Source organism: Uranotaenia lowii, chromosome 1 (genome assembly GCF_029784155.1).
Source record: "Uranotaenia lowii strain MFRU-FL chromosome 1, ASM2978415v1, whole genome shotgun sequence".
Classification (NCBI taxonomy): Eukaryota; Metazoa; Arthropoda; class Insecta; order Diptera; family Culicidae; genus Uranotaenia; species Uranotaenia lowii.
The window spans coordinates 192210922-192232259 of NC_073691.1; the positions used below are offsets into that span (position 1 = coordinate 192210922).

Genomic DNA, 21338 nt, shown 5'->3' on the forward strand with positions numbered 1-21338 from the left:
AACATTATTGAGGTTTTTTTTACTAAGAAAATATCTTTACTCATGTTTCTCAAAGACTTCAAACTTCGATAAATGCAAATTAAAAAAAATGAGCACATGCTTTTGGTTACAGTTTTTTCACTTCTGTAGATGAAGCTGTGTGATAAATTTGCTGAACAAATATTTTGTTTAAATTAAAAAAAAAATAGGTAAAAGCCGCTAATTTCGTAACACTTAAATTCTGGGAAAAAATTGAATCATTAAAGTAAAAAATATCTGTTACGAGAAATTTCTTTTCATTTTGAAAATAACAAATTCAAAAGATTCTCATAAATCAGCGATACAAATCCAATCATTTTGAGCCGACCACTTTTTAAATTTTATAAGAAGTATTTAAACATTCTATAAACTGAATATTTTTATTTCTTCTGGTTTTGTTTTCAATTGATACTATAATTTCTGGATTTTGCAGTTCAATTTTAAGTACTACAGTTTTTCAGTCTTGAATTATGCATTTCCCAATCTTATCTCCAATCGTTGTCAGTTTATCCTCAGGTGCATGATTTCTCTTCCGGATTTAGAGTGGTGAGCCAACATTCTTTTTTTAAATTCGAAAATGAGTTTAATTGAAACCATCGATCCTTCTAACCCAGAATATCACGTAATGATGTCCTTAATCCTAGGCCTATCCCAGTAGTATGAAAATTTGGTTAGGAAAATCTTTTCGAATCTTTAGAAACAATTAACCAATAGAGAACGTAGACTGCAACCAAGATTCTTTGTCAAAATTTGTTTAGTGTTCTGTGAAATTATAGTTCTCTGTGATTATAGTTTTTCACGCATATCGACAGCTTTTGCTCATCATCTTATTACAAATTTCATGACAAAAAAAAAGTTCCTTTTACCGTAAAAAAAATCAGGGCTTAGATTGCAATTATTATTTTTCTAAACAACGAATCAACTTCCAACGCTGAAAAGACAGCAGTTCCGCAAAAAAACCTTGGAAAATTTTCCTTTTTGAGTAGAAAAAAAGTTAAGCTTAAAAAGTTCTGTTCAAAAAGACGATCGTTTGGGGGGGAAAAATCCAAATTACCTATTTTTTTTTTTTTTTTTTTTTTTTTGTATGGGTTTATGAGCTACCTGGCTGACCCGGAAAGGAAAAACAGATCGGGGGACAGAAGAGGAAAATTTACATGAGAGTAGAATAGCTTAGAGTAGGATAGCGACAACAGAGCCCGAGGGTTCTGAAGCACCAGTTTAGGGAAGCGTTAAGATAGTGCTCGACGGACTGGGACAATTGGGCCCTACATGAGCTTCGAGTTAACCCAACCTCTAATTCAACCGAGCAGTAACAGTATGGTAGCAAAAGTTATCATATGCTTACGTCTCGATATCATTGTCAGAAGGGTTCACTATCTTACCGTAGTTGAGTTATCCCTGCCACCTAACCTTACTCGATGCAATAACTTTGAATTTATTATCGTTTTAGATTGACTAAAAAAAACATATTTTTCGAATTCAGAACAAAACATCCAGATAAGAAGCTATCTCTCAATGCAGCAATTAATAGAATTTCGCTAAACACAAATAATAATTGTACCAAATGTTTTGGAAATTAAAAAATAATATAGAGATACAATTATGAATTGCATGTTCAATATCTTTTGTACTATCATTGACTTATCAAAATAACAGGATTTAAACCATAATGCAAATGGCGATGCTGTTCTTCTAAAACCTCATTGCTAATTTTGAACAACTTCTCAAACAACCTCCTCAATCTTTGGTTTGGTTAAAATGAATGTCAATTTTTAAAACCCCGATATTATTTTCCTGGACGAGTAGGTTCTTGTTTATCAGAATCATACCTTCTATCTTCTACATTCCTTATTTGAATTGCAAACCTAATCAAGCTATAAGATCGAACTACAATAAAAAAGTATTAAAACGAGAAAGAACTATGCTGTTCTTCTAAAATCTCGAACATTTACAACTTCACAGAACAACTTTCTTCAATCTTTTTCGGATGAAATAAATTACACTCCTATTTATAAATCTCCAATATTATTTTGCTGTGCTATCATCTATCTTTTACTTCATTATTTGAATTTCATACCAAACCAAAAAATAGACAATTCTATCAAAAAGTTTTGAAACGCAAAGGAAATATTTTTGACAGAAAACTATCTAAACAGCACCTTAATCCAATAAGCCTCTAGTTCTTGTAAAATGCTTGATTTAAGAATAAGCCTTCGAAATTCATAAACCGCAAATGCACACTTACTAGAGCATTGGGGAGAAGGAAATTGTTACTTTACCTTGCCTAGTAGCACATTGAACATTGAACCTAACCATGCCAATTGTTAACATCCTCATCCATCTAATTCTTGTACAATTAAATAACCTATCTAATTTTGGCAGTTATCATTCATTTACAATACTGTCTATTCTAATCTAACTTGCGCATAATAGAAAAGTGGAAATATCAACATTAAAACAACAAATTGTGATATTTCCACTGCGCAATGCTGTTGTTGTCCAACGGAAGGGAGGGCAAGTGTTTCAACTCCCATTCACCTTATCAACATGGATCATCTAAGAAAAAGTATACGATATTCAATCACCTTTTAATTTATTTTCTATGATCTCATATCGAATAAGGCTACGTGCAACCGCCCTCTCAGGTTTATGTTAGTTTGGAGTCTGTTTCCAAACCTTCAACTTCCATAAACACAGTAATGCACGCCGTCGCCGTGACCCATTACAGCCTAGGGTACGGGAAAAATCCAAATTACCTATTTGAAAAAAAAAATAGTTATTTTAAAATGACCACAAAAACTGACTTTTATTTTGTGATCTACCTAATAAATTTCGGCTGATATTGCCTGGTCAATCTGTTGAATGATGTAAAATGCATTCTTATGATTTTAAATTTTCATTTTATTTAAAGATATTTGTTGATATTTATTTATTTTGGTCTTATGTTCATACGAACTGCTGATTATCTGCAGTAATGTTGCGGCCCACCGACAAAATTTGTAACTAATATTGGCCCGTTGGCTTAAAAGGTTGCTCATCCCTAATCTAAATGCATGGAAAAAATGTCGGTAGATTCTCGTGGGTTCCTTGCCAAATGATTTAATTAAGTTGGTTAATTTTCAATACAAATTCACACATTTAAAGACCCTTAAAAAACATCCGCATTTCTCGAAGGAATGTCGAATTTTCATCGTTTAGTTATTAGATGAGTCTATTGCTGGTGAGGTTGTGGAACGCATTGGCAACGTGATGTATAACGTGTGGCTTCCGGAACGGCATTTTTTTTATTTCTTCAAAGTTAAGTCAAGTCAAGTCAAGTCAGTTTCAAGAGTTACTGTAAAAGAAAGTACTTAAATGATAAACTTTATCAAGATGTTCATATTAAAAATGATTGAAATTCACAATCGCTTCACTGGGCAACAGAAGACCGATAATGAAAAAAATTGTAATGATCGATGAATGTTCAAATCGAAAAACAAGCCTATGGTTGGTAAAGTGAGTTTCATAGAAGGTTTCACAAAATTCGATTTCAATCCAAAAACGCTTATAATGGCCATAAGTTTGATATTTTAACAAAGTGCGAAAATTGGTCTTACTCGAGATACTGAGAATGATTAAAAAATTTAAAAAAAAAACGCTTAGAACAGCCATAGAATGCATTTTGAAATAGTGATCTCAAATTTCGGTCTAAATTGCGAAAGATCAGAAAAATAAATAAAAACCCAAATCGCAAATTCATCGACTGTAACTGCCAAAAACTTCTCACGAAGTTCGATGTAAATCGCACAATAACACTGAAAAAGGTCGGGAAATCGATTTTTTTTTTTCAAAATGAACATCTGTTGGTTGTTGAATTCCATGATCGCTTTATGAATTAAAAAAAAACACCCTAATTAAGATCATTTAACATGATCGTGATCCATTTAGCAAAACTTATCAACATCATGCTGTCACAAGGTGTGAACAGTAGATTGGCAGTCTGATTGATCTGCGAATTACAAATTTCAACATGGGCGCTATGGGAAGATCCTCTCATGGGAACGTTCGAGGTTCCAAGCTACTGACTAACGTCTATCAGAGATAACACCCGCCGGGTTCACCCTACTTGCCATGGCTGAGTGCGCAGTTGAAGCACGCACCACCGCTTAGACACGCGTCTGCACTCATGTCGGTTTCAGTGATTGATCGCGCGGCTTTTTTCTGCAAACGGTCGAGTTTAGCAAGATTTTGTTCACTGCAGCTACCGTATGCAGTTTCCTGAAATCCTGAATTCTATTGAAGACGTACAATCATCTACAGACGTGATATGTAACCTGTATGTAACCGTTTTCTGAAATGTATTGGTTTTGGCTTAACCCGCACCCTATAGGGCAAAGCAAGGGTGTTTAGGTTTACGTTGAAAAAAAAAAAATAAAAAAAAATAAGCATGGTTTCCGTTTACTTCGGTGTGAGTGTCTCTTTATTAGATATTTATCACGCCTTCTTAATTCATTAAATTAATTTTTTTTATCGTCTGTTTGTATCTTCAGTGTATGCTTTGTCTGAAACATTCTTCGAACGCTTCGGAATGTGAATGTTGAGTTTAACGATGTTTTTGCCTCTAGTGTTTGCTAGCGTCTCTAACCAGTGAATTGTTGTTTTTCATTAACCTCTCTAAGTAGTGGCTTCAACTATTTTGATTCTTTATTTCAAATTACGTAGCGTAAACCTATTCGGCTTTCTTTAGAAGATTTTCGAATCACCACAGCTATTCTTCGCTCGTTTGTTTGATTGTATTTATTCTTGTAATTTTAAAAAACTTTTTAAAATATAGATTCTAGTTTATAATTGAGAACTTTTAGTATGGCAAATTTATAATTGCTTCTCTCATCAATTGCTTAACGACTACCAACACGATAAATACATACATATGTTAGAGGAAAGATATTTGCGTTATGCATTTGAACAACGTTGTTTTGTGTGGGAGTTGCAGATTCTTTACTTCAGTGCGATAAATAGAACTGAAAGCTAGATTTGGATTGATAAATGAAAGAGAACCTAATACGATATTCGTCAATGTCGAGGGAAAATGTTAATGCTAATCAGTTACAATAAATTACTAGTTAAATATGCAGATTCTGTTTCAAGCAGAAAGCACTGCAGTTGGAATGTGGAAAAGGTCAAGCTTGGATTAAAAATAAATATAACGAGCTGCTTCACAATGCTAATTTGTAACAGATATGGATTCAGTTCGTGTGTTCCGTGCGTGATTTTCCCTGCCCAGGGAAGAGGAACCTAAGGGGATGATTCAACGATCGGAAGGGGGAAGGTTCAATCTTCCCCAATGACCAAGTCAATCGGTTCTGCATTCATCAGATCAGAATCGGGTGCCGAAATGCTCACAATCGTCACGTTGTTGCCATTGCTGCTGTGATGTTCGGATACCGACGGTGTCACGACTAGTTGCGGGGTCGAAGATTCCTCCGGATCGTCGCTGAAGTTCGTGAACGGTTCGTTTGAGTTTTGCTGCGTTGATCGACCGTTACCCGCAAGCTCTTGTTCCACCTGGTGGCCGAAGTCGGAGTCAATTTCCGTCAGACGCTCCAGAAGTTTGGCACCCTGGCCTTCGGGCCATTTGCTGGACCATTCGTTGAATAGTTTAACCTAAAAAAGATGAATAGTTTAAGATGGACTGTTGAGAAGTTTAAGAAATTGTAACAAACTTAGACGCGGTTTAAGACAACAGAAAAAAGGGGTAAGTATCACTGAGCTGCATATAAATTGGTTAGTGAAATTATTCTCTTATAGCGCATCTGTATATTCCACTGGCTCAGTGCCGATCTGCCCCGGAAACTAGCGAACAAATTCGTCGTAAAATATAGCTACCTAAGCAGATTTTTATGCAAACTTATACCGAATTTTGCTATCAGGCCATTAAGGTAAATTTTGGTATCATTTTTCTCGATGTAAAATTTGTGTGGGTTTCATTGAAACCCTAATTAAAAATTGTATAGTCACAACTTCAAAACGAATTTTGAGAGGATGATGATGCTTTTTTTTGTCTCGACCACACCTTAAATTTGATATCGTTGTGCTTTCAAAACTCCTTTGGAAAACACTTGTCAAACAAGGTATCAATAAGCTTTCTTTGAAACCAAAATTTGGCATACCTGTGCTTACCTCACATGTAAAACAAAATTTCGGTGTTGTACAACTTTCATTCCGTAAAACTAGAGATGTACAGAATATTCGGTCGGCCGAATATTCGGCGCCGAATACCGCCAAAAAACCGTTAGGCCGAATATTCGGCTCACCGAATAGTTGAGCCAAGTATTCGGCCGAATACTTGGCTAAAAAATACTTGGCTGAAAATATGAAAATATTTTCAAATTTTATAAACTAACTGACTTGTCAACTGATATAAGGATAATAAATAAAATATCCAAAAGTAATGTTGAAAAAGCTACAAAATCGTTTATTTCATTTTTTTTTTTTTCATATATTCAGGCTTGTTCATGAATCCAATAAAAATTCGAAAAAAGTCAAATCTGATCGGGATGGCCTGATATTATTTGAAATTTCCTGGATTTTACTAGGGTTTATTCAGATTATTTGCTTAATCAAATAAATACTTAAATTTTTCTTTGGAATTTTTTAGATTTTGCGTTCTAAAACGATTTGTTATAGTTAATTTAAATATGTATGTATGTATGTATTGTATCCACCTTGGGTTTACGGCAGCGCCGCGGTTGTGGCAAAAAAAATAACCCACACGTCCATCTTGGCTACCACGCAAAACAATAATAACCACTCAATGAGACTTCTAAGGGAATGGAATCGTAAGCAGAGGCACTAACGGTATCCAGGGTGAAAAGGGGGAAAGTCTCGAGAAGCTATAACCATGTTGTTGACTAACCAAGATAGCATGCAAATTATAATCCCGCCGCCAAGGCTTCCGAAAAAAGAGTGCGTCCTTATTTTACAAAAAGTAATCAAACACTTTCTTTTCCTCAACCATGCCAAATTCCCTTGACATAAATTGAGGAACGTCCAGTATTTGAAACGGTACTAGCATACACGGTAACCCGCTCCTTTTGTAAAACGAGGATACCCAGATGCCCCTACCCTAGATATAAATATAATACAATAGATATATAGTACAATAGATATATTATACAATGAAATATAATATGAAATTGTTGTAATGTTATAGCATATGCACAGTAATGTAATGAGTATGATGTTGTGTTAAAATAAAATAATTTAGTACAATATCCAAAAGTCATCTACTGTTAATTGTCGGCCTTCGATCAGACCGAACTGAGCGCCATGAGAAAACATAGTAACAACAGAAATTTAATCTTTTCTAATTCATATTCTAGATCAAAGGGCCAATTCTATCGATTAAAATGAATTCCTTGATTTATAACTATCGACTCTGGTTGATAAACATCAATGATTTTGTCTCAATATGAAAATATTTGCACTCAAAGTATCTTAAAAAAATAATGATGGCCTTGCAGTTCAGTCTGGTCGAATTCCGACCAAATATAAGTTTATATAAGAAATATAGCTGAAAATATGTCTATAATATGTTATTAAAAAAAAATTATAGTATGAAAATATAAGGATATCTAATTCTATGATAATATCTACTCATTGTGAAGATTGTAACATTATGTATGATACATAGATGTTAAGAATAGATTATTATTTTGTTGATTTATCTCAATGTGTTTCAAAATAGTTGATCTGAAAAAAAAAAATTAATAAAAATGTTATCTAATTAAATAAACACTTTATTAACAGATTCATATCAATGTCTGTTTGTTTCCTCCAAAATACCAGACCTTCTCCTGAATATATTTTGAAAACTGAAACTTAAATAAATTAGAAATTTATGATAGGGTAAAGGGCTTATTATGGAATCCTTGAAAATAAGTGTCACGATGGTAAATTTATTGGGCAATGTTTTGAGTAAGCATTATCTGAAAAAGTGAAATATTAATTAGAACACTCTTCAATGAAGAATATTTAAATGACATTTTTATTTTTGACGCACGTAAGCAAGTTTACTACTGAAATGGTATTAATTCACGTTATTATAATATTTTTCAACACGTACCATAAATTGTCATATGTGTATGTTTGTTTATATGGTTCCTCCATTTGTGACTTCCGAAACCTAAAATGGTTGTGATGCTGGAAAAATCATGTAAAAATCTTATTTGAACAATTTAGTGGTACAAAATATCAGCATTTTAAATAAATGTACAACAATAATTTCACAAACTTATGATATGGGTTGTATTGTACATTTAAACACAAATTTTAGAAACATCGCTGATTTCTGAAAATCTAGTACTTTTCTTTAGTTTTTCCTTTGTCCGGTCGAAATGCTGTGAATTATTAAATGATGATTGATAAACATAACTAATCAATTTTTAGATAATATATTTTAAAAATAAGTTCTGAAATATGTTTTGCCAAACAAATAGAACCAACTGAAATGAAACAATCGATTAATGGATGCAACACCGTAGCTTATCGTAATACGAAGACTTTTTATTTCGTAAGGTATTTCTAAAATTTCGCATGTCTAATTTATTTAAATAATTAATTTAATAAATAGTTTGTCACCCCCATAAGATTCAAGAATCCCAAAACCAATTAACGTTCAGTTCATCTTTGCATTCGGTATAAGTTCCAAACGCGTAGAAGTGAGATGTGATGTACTTTCATCCATTTGATATAGGAAAAATTCTATGGTTGTCTTACTCTAATTAATACGTTATACGTTTATTTTGCTCAGCTAAGCAGATGACATCTAAACGCTGTCCGCTTTCCAGCAATACCACCATTTCAAATCTCAACTGTCACCATCTATTTTAAATGAGAACAATTGAGACGGCTACCTATTGCTGGAACGCGCACATCACAGCTTCATTCATTTGCTGGCAAAAATTCACATCAGCTAGTCTCCGTCAACCGGCAGAAGCCCAACGAGCCAATGTTCCGATCAAAACCAGCAGGGCCGCTGCTCAATGAAACAAGCTGAAACCGATCCAGCCCAGCAGCAGGACCTTCCTCAACCCAGTAGATATCGGTCGAAGTGAATTGGAAAGAGACCGGCAATCAACCGTCAGTCCATCCCACCTTGGCCCGCTTCGACCAGACTTCACGTTAAATGCATCATCAACTTTCTCTCTTTATTTCACCTGCTAGTGTTCTAGTACTACCAATCAATCATTAAAAGTCTGTTCAATGTAGTCTGGTCGAAACAATCACAAAAGGACTGACAGCCGACCACCTGTCCCCATCCAGCCGACCTTCACCAGGTCGAAACGAATCCCACCGCCGAGCCGGACTGGTCTCGACCAGTCCCAACCTTCTCCACCGAACAAAGACCCGACACGTCTCTACCAAAACACCAACTGGCGAACATCCACCAGTTGCCAGAAACCGACTCCCACCAACGATTGAACACAGCTAAAATAATAACACACAGGGCTGAGAACAGCAAAGGGCAAAGAGAGAACTTATATCTTGATTAAGCACATATGAAAGAAAGAGATAAAAGGCAGATAAAAATTTGGAACAAGCTCACCGGGTTCGTTTGGTTTTTCGTCCAACTTGAAACATGTCATCTCGTTCTCTCCTCCAACATGTTTGAACAAGAATCGGCCGGCGTCACCTAATTTTCATAGCTATTTCCACACGAAAACTTCTTGTCACACTAAATATCTTTTTTTCTTTTGAAGGTTCTATCAATTCACCATCTGAACCCCATTTCTTCACATAACTCAACATTTTAGAATTTTCAACACTTCAATTAACATATTCATTCGGATATTCTTTTGAAGGGCATTTAAAATGCCTATGAAATTAAAAGAGACCCGCGACGAAAATTGCAAGTAAGCAGCCATGACATCCCGCTTGCTCTCCTGCTCACAAATTTCACCATTACGTTCAATCAATCCAAGCCCATAGGATTGAATTCAGACGCCATTTTAACCGAGACATCATCAGAAAAAAAAGTTCACTACTTATACATGGTAAATGTTGATACTACGGCAAGAAAGTGGAATACGCGTTTTGCCGATCTACTCCAAGATGTGAAGCGGAAAATTTCGTGTTTTCCCTCATAATCGCGAACCGAAAACGAAGCACATCTAACAAACGACCCGCACTGCACGGCTTCTCGCACGCAACTGTTATAGTTAATTTAAATATAACCATAAATTATTCTTGAACCTTTTGATACAATTTTAACATTGCTCCGCTGTAGTTCGATGGAAACATTAAATTTTAAGTAATTTACTTTCTTTATCCTTTTGTATGTTAGAATATAATTCGAAGATTTTGCTGAGATATCCTCTTTTTTTAAACAATTTAGAAAAAATCGTCCAGAACTGGCCGTGTGGATTCGTTTGGTAGAAAATATGGTATTCTTAAAGTTGAAGATCATCGTTTTTTGGCAACTTTCTGAAGACATCTAGATAAAATTCGACTTTCATCTGATTCAACATATAATAAGCAATTTCAAATATTTAGCTTGGCACCTGTTTTGACATGTTTTGTCCCAGATTTTACTGGAACCCATTCTCTTTGGTGATAAACGTCCTAGAAGCGATAACTCATCTGATGTCCTTCTCACTATTATTGACATTTTGAAAATTAAAGAGACCTCTATTTAAAGAAGATTTGATGTATAGAACAACTGGCTGAGAATAATCGATTCACAAAAAAGGAGTAATAAGTTGGAAGAAGTAGAAGAAAAATGAAACTGTTGTTTTTTAATTTCTATTAAAAACTCAACAAAATATTCGACCGAATATTCGTTTGGCCGAATAGTTGAAAAGGTCAATATTAGGTATTTGGCCGTTCGCCGAATACCACTATTCGGTACATCTCTACGTAAAACAATAGCAAGTTAAGCTAACAAGGCATGATAGCAATTTCGTATCTCACCATTTTCGTTGAGAATCCTGCAATCGTTGGTTATGAAAACAACTCTCAATCCCTTCTCGAAAATCGTTTCAACAGTCAACAGGTTTTTCATCAACTCCGGACTTTACCGGACGATTCTAGTCCCATCATCATCGGGGAGTAACAAACCCTACAGCAGAAATTAAGCCACTCATTCGTCGCTTACAGCAAAATTAATTTCCGACAGTAGGGCTAGGTGGGGTAATTATGAACAAAATTTCTTCATTTGGCACACTTACAGTCACCATATGTTAATTTCTTATCACAAACTTTGAAAAGCTACCATCAATGAATGTTTCCGTGCTCTTAATCATTCTGTAGAAAAACTTTTGTTTTTTGGTCGCAACCTCTGTCCTTGGGACGTCTGTTCATAATTACCCCGTCTGTTCATATTTACCCCACTCTCTAGGGGGTAATTATGAACACGGATTACGAACTTGGTCAAATTTTTTTGAAAAGTAACAGTGGTTATACGTTACATTTATCCATAGTAAGCAGTGTATGGTGATTTTTTACTTAAGAAATTATGTTCATAATTACCCCAAACTCTGTTCATAATTACCCCGGACTATATTCATATTTACCCCGAGACTTGTCCAATATGATTTATATGGTGTCAGAATCTCTCAATTCAACACTAAATAATGAAAATAATTAGCATTAACAAGAAAATGGGTTGTTTTATGAATACTCAATCCAATTCATGTATAAAACTTGCAAAATAAACAAATGTAATCAAAATTAAGATGTAAAACAATAGAAAAATTGCTATTTGGTGTTCTTTTTAATTGATATTTTTCTTTTTAATTCTGTTTCGAGAGTTTAATTCCTTTGTTACATCTTTTACGTTTTGGTTGGTTTCTTTTTTTGTTTCTTTACGTCTTTACAGAACATTTTATTTGATAGGACCTCTCCATACGTGTGAAAATTTAGACGAGTTAGACTACTCGATAGTTTTAAGATCCGTTTAAAATGTCCTGCGCAGCAAACATCAAATCTTCACCAAAATGTCGTGGACTACGCTTTTCACGTTCGTGCGAGGTATTATGAAATTGAAACCTATTCATATACAGGAAATTCGAAAATATTTCAAAAGGGTAGTTTCACAAAAACACTTATTACAATCTTCTTGGATCAGTGAACAGTCATTTTTACAATTCTTGTCAGTTCTATATGATCGAAAGTTTTGAAAAATATTTATACTTATAAATTTTTTTATCAACTATCTGAAAGTTCACATAAGTAGTTCTATTCTTTCAAAAAAAAAAAAACCGAAGTTTTCCTCAACAAACTTAAAGAGAAAATCTTCAACCAAAAGATGTTAATTTTGCACCAAATTAAAAAAAAATATTCGAACAAATTAACATTGAAAAAAGTATCTATCAGGTATCAGAAAAGGGGTAGGCTTAAATTAATATTGAAAAAAGTATCTACATAAAAAATTAGACTGCAAGAAAACAGATTTTTCCGGATTTAACACATAAATTTTTTTTACTGTAATTCTAATGCAGCACGTTGTCCAAACATTCAGGAAAATTGATCTTTGCTCTGTGGACTTATTCACCAATTGAATTTATCAAAGTTTTTCATATATTTTAGTGTTGCCACAGAGATTTAAGGTTCATAGTTATGTCAAATTTCACACAGTTATGAATAAAAGTTCGATCAGCAAACCTTTTGTAAACAAAGGGGTATTTAATTTATAGTCAAATTAAACATTTCTGGTTTATAACCTTATTGTTTATCAATTACCAAAAAACCTGGTTTTGGAAGCACGTAAAACCTATACTCGGTATAAGAGAACTACTCCTGCGATACAGGTTTTCGGTTTTGGTATTACCGGTAAAACTATTGACTGCCTTTTTTATCAACGAAAATCGAGTTTTCATCACTATTTATTTAAACAAAATTAAGACCTGTTTAAATTTGGTTACAGATTGAGCTTTTTTCAAAATTCCTGTTCTATTCACTTTTTTCACTTTTGAAACTTTATTTTCAGTTTAAAAAACATGGGGTTCAAAAGTTTTTGCAAAGACTGAAAAGAACTGGTAGAGCTTTTTTTCTAAATCCGAATCTCAATTTTGGAAAAAAAAATTTCTCAAAAATTCAAAATTTAACACATTGTAGACCTAATTTAATTATGAAATTTATTAAATTTGGTCCAGTGGATTCTGGGGTATAAATGCCGAGGGTTGATGTTTCCCGACTAAGATTTCTTCACGGTTGTTAATATTTTTTTTATTATTCAATAACGTATATTTAAAGGCCAATTTACTTGTTACAAGTTTTTCTGTGCCGAGGATCAAATTTATTATTAAAACTAGGGGAAGGTTGGAATGGGTTGGAAGGGGGAGAAGGGAGTTTGGATGGAGTTGGAGTGTTTGATGAAATCATTTCCCTCGATTGGGAACAGAGGTTTCCACTGGTGTTGTCGATATTGGTTGCCTTGTCTTCTGGTGAAGGGTCCGAGGTAAGTCGTTTCCGAGGGGGAGATATGGTGTTGGGTTGGTTAGCTGGCGGTGATCGTTTCTGGTTCGGTAATTGCTGCTGCTGCTGTTGTTGTTGTTGTTGTTGTTGTTGTTGTGTCTGGATTGAACGGGCTGGTGTAGATTTTACGCTTCCTATTGTTTTCGGTTGGTCAGATTTTAAAATATTCGCATATGTGTTGATGTTGTTGATTTGTTGTGCCATTTTTCGAGCTTCTGCTATCGTTATATTTTTTTCGGTGCTTAGCTTAAGCGCTGCAGTTTCGGCTACCCATATTGAGCAAATACGAATAGACGGAGTGTGCCCTTCTTGTTTACAGTTTCCACAGTAGGGGTCCTTCGTACACGCTTGGCTATTATGGTCAGAGGAATGACAGCGGTTACAGGCTAGTGTGGCTGTGCACTTGCTCTTCGGATGACCGTATTTTAGGCAGGTTCTACACAAAAGAGGTAATAGAGCCGAGTCCGAACTCGGAGAAGCCCAAAGTTTATGAACTCGGGAACTATCGTACTATAGATTGTTAATATTAGAGTGTTAGTGCTAACGATGTCATTGGATGTTTTTTTCATGATCCTACGTACGTCGATTATTTGTTGAGACGTTAGTTCGGCTAGCAATTCTTTGTCCGACATACCTTCGACTTCTGGGCATGTGACGACGAATTTACGTTGGTTCAGTCTGGGGTGGTATTTGATTTTGATTGGGGTTCCATCAATCAATTTGTTTAACTTGATGAATTCTTTAGCTTTTTCCTTATTACGGAGCTTAAGAACGTACCAGTTTTGGCTCTTTTCGTAGAACGCACCTTCAACTTTTCCAATCTGTTCAACGGATCGGCCTACAAGAAATGGATTTTTCGGAAGCACGTGTCCTTCTGCTGCTTTAAGAACCATGTAGTAGAGACGACCGTTCAAGTTCTTCAAATCCATCCATTCCGGTATCGTCCTACCGGAGTGATCCCCCGGCGATGGACTCATCACACAACTAACACCTCACACAACGAAACACAATAGAAAATCTTTTTTGCCTTTATCTTGAGAGAAGGGAAAAAAGCGTCCGATCTCACTCGAGGCTGAAGAGAAACTGGTTGTTAATATGTTGAGATGTTACAGAAAGGGGGGGAGTAGTTTTTTAAGAAATTTCTTATAAGGGGAGAAGGGGGAAAGGGGTCTGTAAATGCTTGGATAATTAGTGAATGGCCCCCTAAGTTGATGAATAAATCATTTGACCATTAAAAAGCATTAGAAATGTCAGGAAATGCATAAGAAGATGTGTTCATAATTACCCCATAGGACGGAAACTATGGGGTAAATATGAACACTCATCTGTAAACCCGTGCGAATAAAATTTTTCAAAATTTCTTCAAAATCCAGACAAAGCATCATAAGCTGCATATAAAACAGTGGATAACAATATTCTAGCAGGATTTTCTATGATCTGATATTCAAAACATTCAACACTGTCCGAAACGATTTCCGTTTCACGAGGTAATGGTTTTTTAAAACATCTGAAATGATATCATTATGATTTAAAAACAGATCGGAAACACCTTACAGCTATCAATCGGATGTTAAACTACCAGTTTTGGAACTTTTGGTGTTCATTCATCCCCCAGAGCAGCGCGTATGGCACTTGTTCGGAATTACCCCGTGTTCATAATTACCCCACTTGACCCTATGTGGTTTGTTGAAATAATTTCGTCAACCTCGCATTGGTGTTTGGAAAATTTCCTAGCCTTGACGATACGAGTTGTTGAAGCAACCTAATTTTTCTGTAGATACCGTCGTCTTTAAAAGCCATCTCCAATTTGTCTCAAGCCTTCTTTGCGTTTCTAGCATCCATGACCAAACTGAAGTTGGTCTTCGGCAGGCTCTGACAGAGAGTTGACAACGGCCTCCTGATCGGCTCTTCGTCTACGATTTCGTCCTCCTAGCCCATAATACAATGGCCAAGGTAACGCCTCCATTGGATCGAACTTTCTTTTGATCAACATTTTACCTTCGGTAAAATTCTCAACATTTCTTGCCGCCGAGAGTTCGAGTTTCTAACTGGCTAGTTCCTAGTATTTATTTATTTCCATAGTGTTGGGACACCTGATCACCCTAGAGGGTTTTTACCACTGGGCTCCTTCGCTGACATTGAGCTGTCACCTGGATCGACGTCACAAGTGGATGACATGCAACCATGTGCTAGGTCGTCATCATTAATCGCAATCTCAAAGAGCACGCACGCGATAAGTTATCCGTTTTAAAATATAGTTTTATTATTTGTACCCCGATGTTTTAATAGTGTAATATCACCTCGTTAAGCGGGAATACAACACATAGTATACCGTCATACACAACTTGATGAACAACATCTCTCCAATTAACTCTGTCCATGGCAACCGTTCTCCAATTTCTCGGACATCCCACATTCGCCGGATCACAATTTACTTGGTCTAACCGCCACGCTCGTTGCACCCCAGCTCGTCTTGTTCCTACCGGATTCGTAGCGAACACCAGTTTGGCAGGACAGTCGTCCGATATTCTCGCAACATGTCCTGTCCAGCGTATCCATTCAGACTTCGCCACTTTCTGGATACTGGGTTCGCCGTAGAGTCGCGCGAGCTCGTGGTTCATCCTTCGCCTCCACACTCCGTTCTTCTGCACGCCGCCAAAGATGGTTCTAAACACCCGTCGCTCAAATACTCCGAGTGTACGCAGATCCTCCTCGAGCAATACATGTCTCGTGTCCGTAGAGACCAATGTCTAGGTCTAATGAGCGTCATATACAGGTTACACTTCGTGCGAGGGCAAAGTCTTCTCGACCGCAGTTGCTTGCGGAATCCATAGTAGGCACGATTTCCGCTGATCATTTGCCACCGGATCTAACGGCTGATGCCATTGTCTGCGGTCACCAGTGAGCCGAGATTTCGCCCCTTTTGATAGAACTTTCGTGTTTTTTGGGAAACGATGCAGCAGCTCTCGAGTTCGTCCTCCTCCAGACGATGCTTTTTTCTCCTGGAAAATTCGGACTCGCTTCGTCTACAGCTTCGACGATTTTCCACGTTTCGATGGGTGCTTCTTTGCACTACTGCCGCCCGTGCGGCGTTTTCTCCTCGTCGAACCCGTCGTGTCGTGTTTCTCATGCCCAATGACGTTCTCCGCAACGCTGTTGATGGCTGTCTTGATGGTATCTTAACATTCCTCGAGAAAGGCTTTGTCAAGCTTGCCCTCTGCCAGCAGCGCTGCTTCGAGCAATTCCGCGTAGTCTGCTGCGACCTCAGGTTGCTTCAGTCGTGCGATATGGGTGTGCGAGGTGGGCGTCGGTTTCGTATGTTGTTCACTACGGAGATTCTTGGGGGCATCTTCACCATCACCAGATAGTGGTCTGACTCTATGTTGGAACCTCGATAGGATCTGACGTCGATGATGTCCGAGAAGTGCCGGCTGTCTATCAAAACGTGATCGGTCTGTGATTGCGATTTAATTATCCATCTTTAATTTGTTGCATTATTATTTACAATATATACATTTTTTCATATTATATCGTCACTTGTAAAAAAACGTCCTAGAATCTTAAAAATGGTGAGCTAAATTTGTATAACGAAGCAATAAATAAATCACAGTAAATTAAAAGTGAAGTAACTACCATTGATGCTTATAGGCTTTGAATTTGCTCAAGAGTCTGGTTGATGAAGGCTTTTGATTTGAGCAAAGCGAAAGTTTTTTTTTAAAGTTTTTCCTTGAAAAACAAAATCATTCCATGCTCATATAAAATTTGCTAAATAAATATACCAAACTCAACAACAACATGTTAGAACAAATTCAAACATTTCAACCATCTATGAATGCAAATTTATTTTCAAAAAGAAAAAGTGAAAGATGAATCTTTTGCGGTTCAAACTTGATTCGTGCAAACTCGATTTAGGTTTAAGATCTTAGTTAGGACTTTGACTAAAAAAAAATAAATGTTCATAAAGTTCAGCATTACACCGAGGGATTATGGCATTCCCAGCAGAATTTTTACGTGAGGATTACATGTTTCTTTATCAGATGTAAGGTACACCGAGGTAAGTGGGGACGGTGGCTATTAAAACAATACTGTAAACTATTTTTTCAAACTTTTAATGCATAATGTTAAATTTACGTGTAATCTATCCAACAGCTGTAAAAGAGATACGGTTTCGACAATAGCAGATGTTTACGGTGACTTTTCGTTAATTTTCTATTTTTAACTACGACGTGGAGTTGATGTGCATCTTTTTCAATCGCAAATTTCTCTTAAACTAGCTGGCTCTTGACGAAAAACTTTACATTGAAACAATCCTTACATTCGAAACAACAAGTTAGGAAAAGAAACGACGATTTAAAATAAAGAAAAAAGAGTTTATTTTCAAAAATCTAAAATGTTATCTGCAAACCCTACCTGGGGTAAGTGGGGACGGTTTTATATATACTTGATGTTTACAAATTTTTCCAATTTTTCCTCCTTCATTCAATACATTTTAGCTTTATTTAGCATTCGGATCATGAAAAGTTGGAAAAGTACTTGTGTTTTCTGGAATAAGTATATATTACTACCATGAACTTTTTTAAAAATTTTGGACGGTTCGAGTAATAAAGTAACGTATTCAACCAAGAAAACACAAATTTGTTGAAAATTTCCTGAGAAATCAAAGGGAAAATATACCGTTCCCACTTACCCCATAAAGCGGGGTAAGTGAAGACACCAGCAGTCCAAATAATTTACGTGATAACTTTTTTCGCTTTTCGTCTATCAATCTCATCTCTTCAGCAATTGTAAACAACATGTTCTGCATCACATTGAATGCGATTTTATCAAAATTGATCCACTGCTGATTTTTAATGATTTTTTAAAGTTGAGCTATACGAAAAACCGTCCCCGCTTACCCCGGTGTACCTTATTTAAAATTCAATTCTATAATTAAATCCCGGGGAATGATTTAAAAAAAAGTTATAAATCAGGTATTTCTATAAAATAACACTTGCAAATTCTTCTTAATCTTTATGATCTCAGCTGAGTTGTGTATACAAACAGACTTCGATTCAAAATTTAAAATTTTGAAAAAGAATTAATAATCAAAACTGCTAACTCTTGCGATTTGAATTCCTCAACGAAATAAGCAACTGGATATTTTCATCATCAATTTTGGGAGTTAAATCTCATTGAAAATTTAATATTCATATTCAGAACTGAATTTCTACAAGTGACTTTTCTAAACTGTAACAGAATTTCGAATTAAGGACTAGTTTTCGAGATTTAAGCATCAGTTCTGAGTCAAAATTGTTACTTTCAAATAACGTCCATCTTGTAATATGAGTAAAGTAAATAAAAAGGGAAATAGTTTTTTCTGGCGATTGAAATTCTGGAGACTTTTCATTCTGTAGAATTGTTTTCGGTGAAATGGAATACAACCCTAGTCTATACATATTAAAGAAAATCCGGTAAATGGTAGTTCCGGCAAATGAAATTCATGTAACTAGTACAGTCCGGTAAATAGTATAGTAATTGAATTCCGGTAAACAGTATACAACCGAACGGGAATCGCCGAAACCAGTAGTTTTTCACCGAACTTTCAAAATGGCGTACAGTACGTTGATCAGTCAGGTTTTTTTTTTATGACCGAGTGACTGTGATTATGCTAAGTAGTGCCTATATACAACAAACAAGTTTCACTAAAAAATCTACAAAGGTGACTGATGTTCGCTAGTTATCACCATTATGTTGTTTTCATTACCGAGCGTTCGTTAATTTCTTACCGAATGCTCGGTAATTTTAACCGAAAACCGGTAATAAAAACCGAATAACTGATTACCTTCAACAAATAAAATTATAATTTTTCATAAAAAAAATCACACTAAACAGTCAATAATCATCAAAAGGATATTCAATGGATTCATAAGGCTCACGTTATCAGAATGAATACCAGAGAACTACGAAATTAAACCTCCTGATCTTCAAACAGTAAAGTTGTACTGACTGATTTTTTTAGCCTTTTCTATTTTGAGAAAATCAGTTTTAAAAATTTAGTTTTAACACAAGTTTTTAAACGATTAAAAAAAGATAACAATCAAACCACAGACAAAATAAAACTATTGAACGTGCAATGGTCATTGATGATATGTAAGTTAGCCAACAGAAGCCGGACTGAAATGGTTTGGCGAAATGTTGGGCCCACTACGGCGGTGTCAGCTCTAATGAAGCCATTAATCGCTCCATCGGTTCCGGCTCATTTCATATGTTTACTAAACAGCGTTCCAGCTCGGTTGTACGCGGGCTGTTTTTTTTTATTCGTTCGTTAACATGCAAAAGTTCCGCGCTTTGTGATAAGGAAACAACTGTTGTTTTGGTACTTACACGACACTGGAACAGGCTCATCGGTTTATCCTGACTGCTGACGGCTGCCATGGCACTGATGATTCCATTTACATAGGCCGGTTGATTTCCGCCTTGGAGGCTGGCCAGATGGGATGCCAAAACCGGAACAAAATCCTCTCGCTGAAACTCACTCCACTCGGTGAACCACTGGACTATGTATCGGAACTCCCGGTCCACTGTTAGGTTGAGGCCATTGGCCAAAGCTGCGGTAGACATGGTCAAGTTTTTTGCTGCCAGAAACAAACCGACCGATCCGGTTTGGTTTGGGCGATGTGGTTTTCTTCTAACCGCACAGTACCACACTCTCCAAGATGTTTTGAGATGCTGTTGTTGCTGATCTGCCCAGAGATTCCGAAAGTAACTGTAATTTTTGTCACCAGCGAGACAACGTCGACGTCAAATTAAGTGCTAGTGACGAAGATTGTGACGGCAGGTCTGGTTTTCCATTTGTCGAGATTTTGATAACTGGAGGAGCTACACGGCGATGTTTTGATGTTATTGCACGAGCACCGATGGCAATTCTCTAAGCTCTAAACTGAGACAGTGGCTGATAAGTGGAATTAGTTTCTAATACTTGTCAGATTAGATTGAATTCGATGCCTTCTCTGAAGGTTGTGCTCCAACTGTTGTGACCGACTTTGTGCACTGTTTCGCAAGGTTGATGGCTATACCTGGATTCACCAGGTACTCGGGGAAGGTGGAATCGGAGTGACACTTTTCAGCGTATGACCTCCAACGCAGCAAATATTATACCAAATGAAGAAACACTTAGCACGACCGCTCAGCTACTATCACAATCATTTTTATTGTAATTTCCTCTGCTACCTATTTAAGGTTTGTTTTGAATTGCGTACTCGGGCTGGCACTGGCGACGTCCAAAATCGAAATAATGCACATTTTCCTCAACGATTTAGGCCTCCAATTACTTATTCTCTCTTCCTCGTCCCACTGATGTTGTGAGCTGCAATTCCATTGGAGTTTAATATTTTTTATTTGAAGCACAACGACTAGGTGGTGAGTCGGTGAGGTTGTGCCTAGATATCTTTTCCATATGGGAAATGTGGTAGGCCTAGTTCACTTTCGTTGGCTCTCTGTGGTTCCGATGGTATAGTTTTATCTTTTTTTTTTCTCCTGTTTCGCCTGTCCATACTTTTCGCGGCCTCGCTTCCACCCCGAGAGAGTACCCAGCCCAGGCTAGGGGAGGGGTAGAAACCAGCAGTTCTGGAACAACATGCATACATACACCCATACTTAGAAGGGATGGCTGAACCTCCTCAATCATAGCCAGATAGAAGCGAATAAACAGCAACTCGAAAAGGCATCAGAGAAGGGAAAAAAAGTCGCAAATGAAGAACGTGTTGATTTTTGTTATTGACGACAGGACTTATTTGAGCTGTATATTAATGCAGCTGTTTGTTTAAATTCAAATGCGTTTCCAAAATCTGGAAACAAGTTTTGGAATTCCTTCAAAACAATGATTG

The 21338-nt window shown here is 36.3% G+C and overlaps 1 protein-coding gene across 1 annotated transcript; it reads right to left on the minus strand.

Annotated features, from left to right (window-relative positions):
* Window positions 1-4445: 4445 nt before the first annotated feature.
* Window positions 4446-21035, minus strand: LOC129741776 (uncharacterized protein C14orf119-like). Its single transcript, XM_055733562.1, has 2 exons — window positions 19837-21035; window positions 4446-5661 (listed from the first exon to the last, which is right to left on the minus strand). Exons 1-2 carry the CDS (start codon window positions 20071-20073, stop codon window positions 5329-5331), a joined length of 570 nt encoding a protein of 189 aa, XP_055589537.1. The 5' UTR covers window positions 20074-21035; the 3' UTR covers window positions 4446-5328.
* Window positions 21036-21338: the final 303 nt, after the last annotated feature.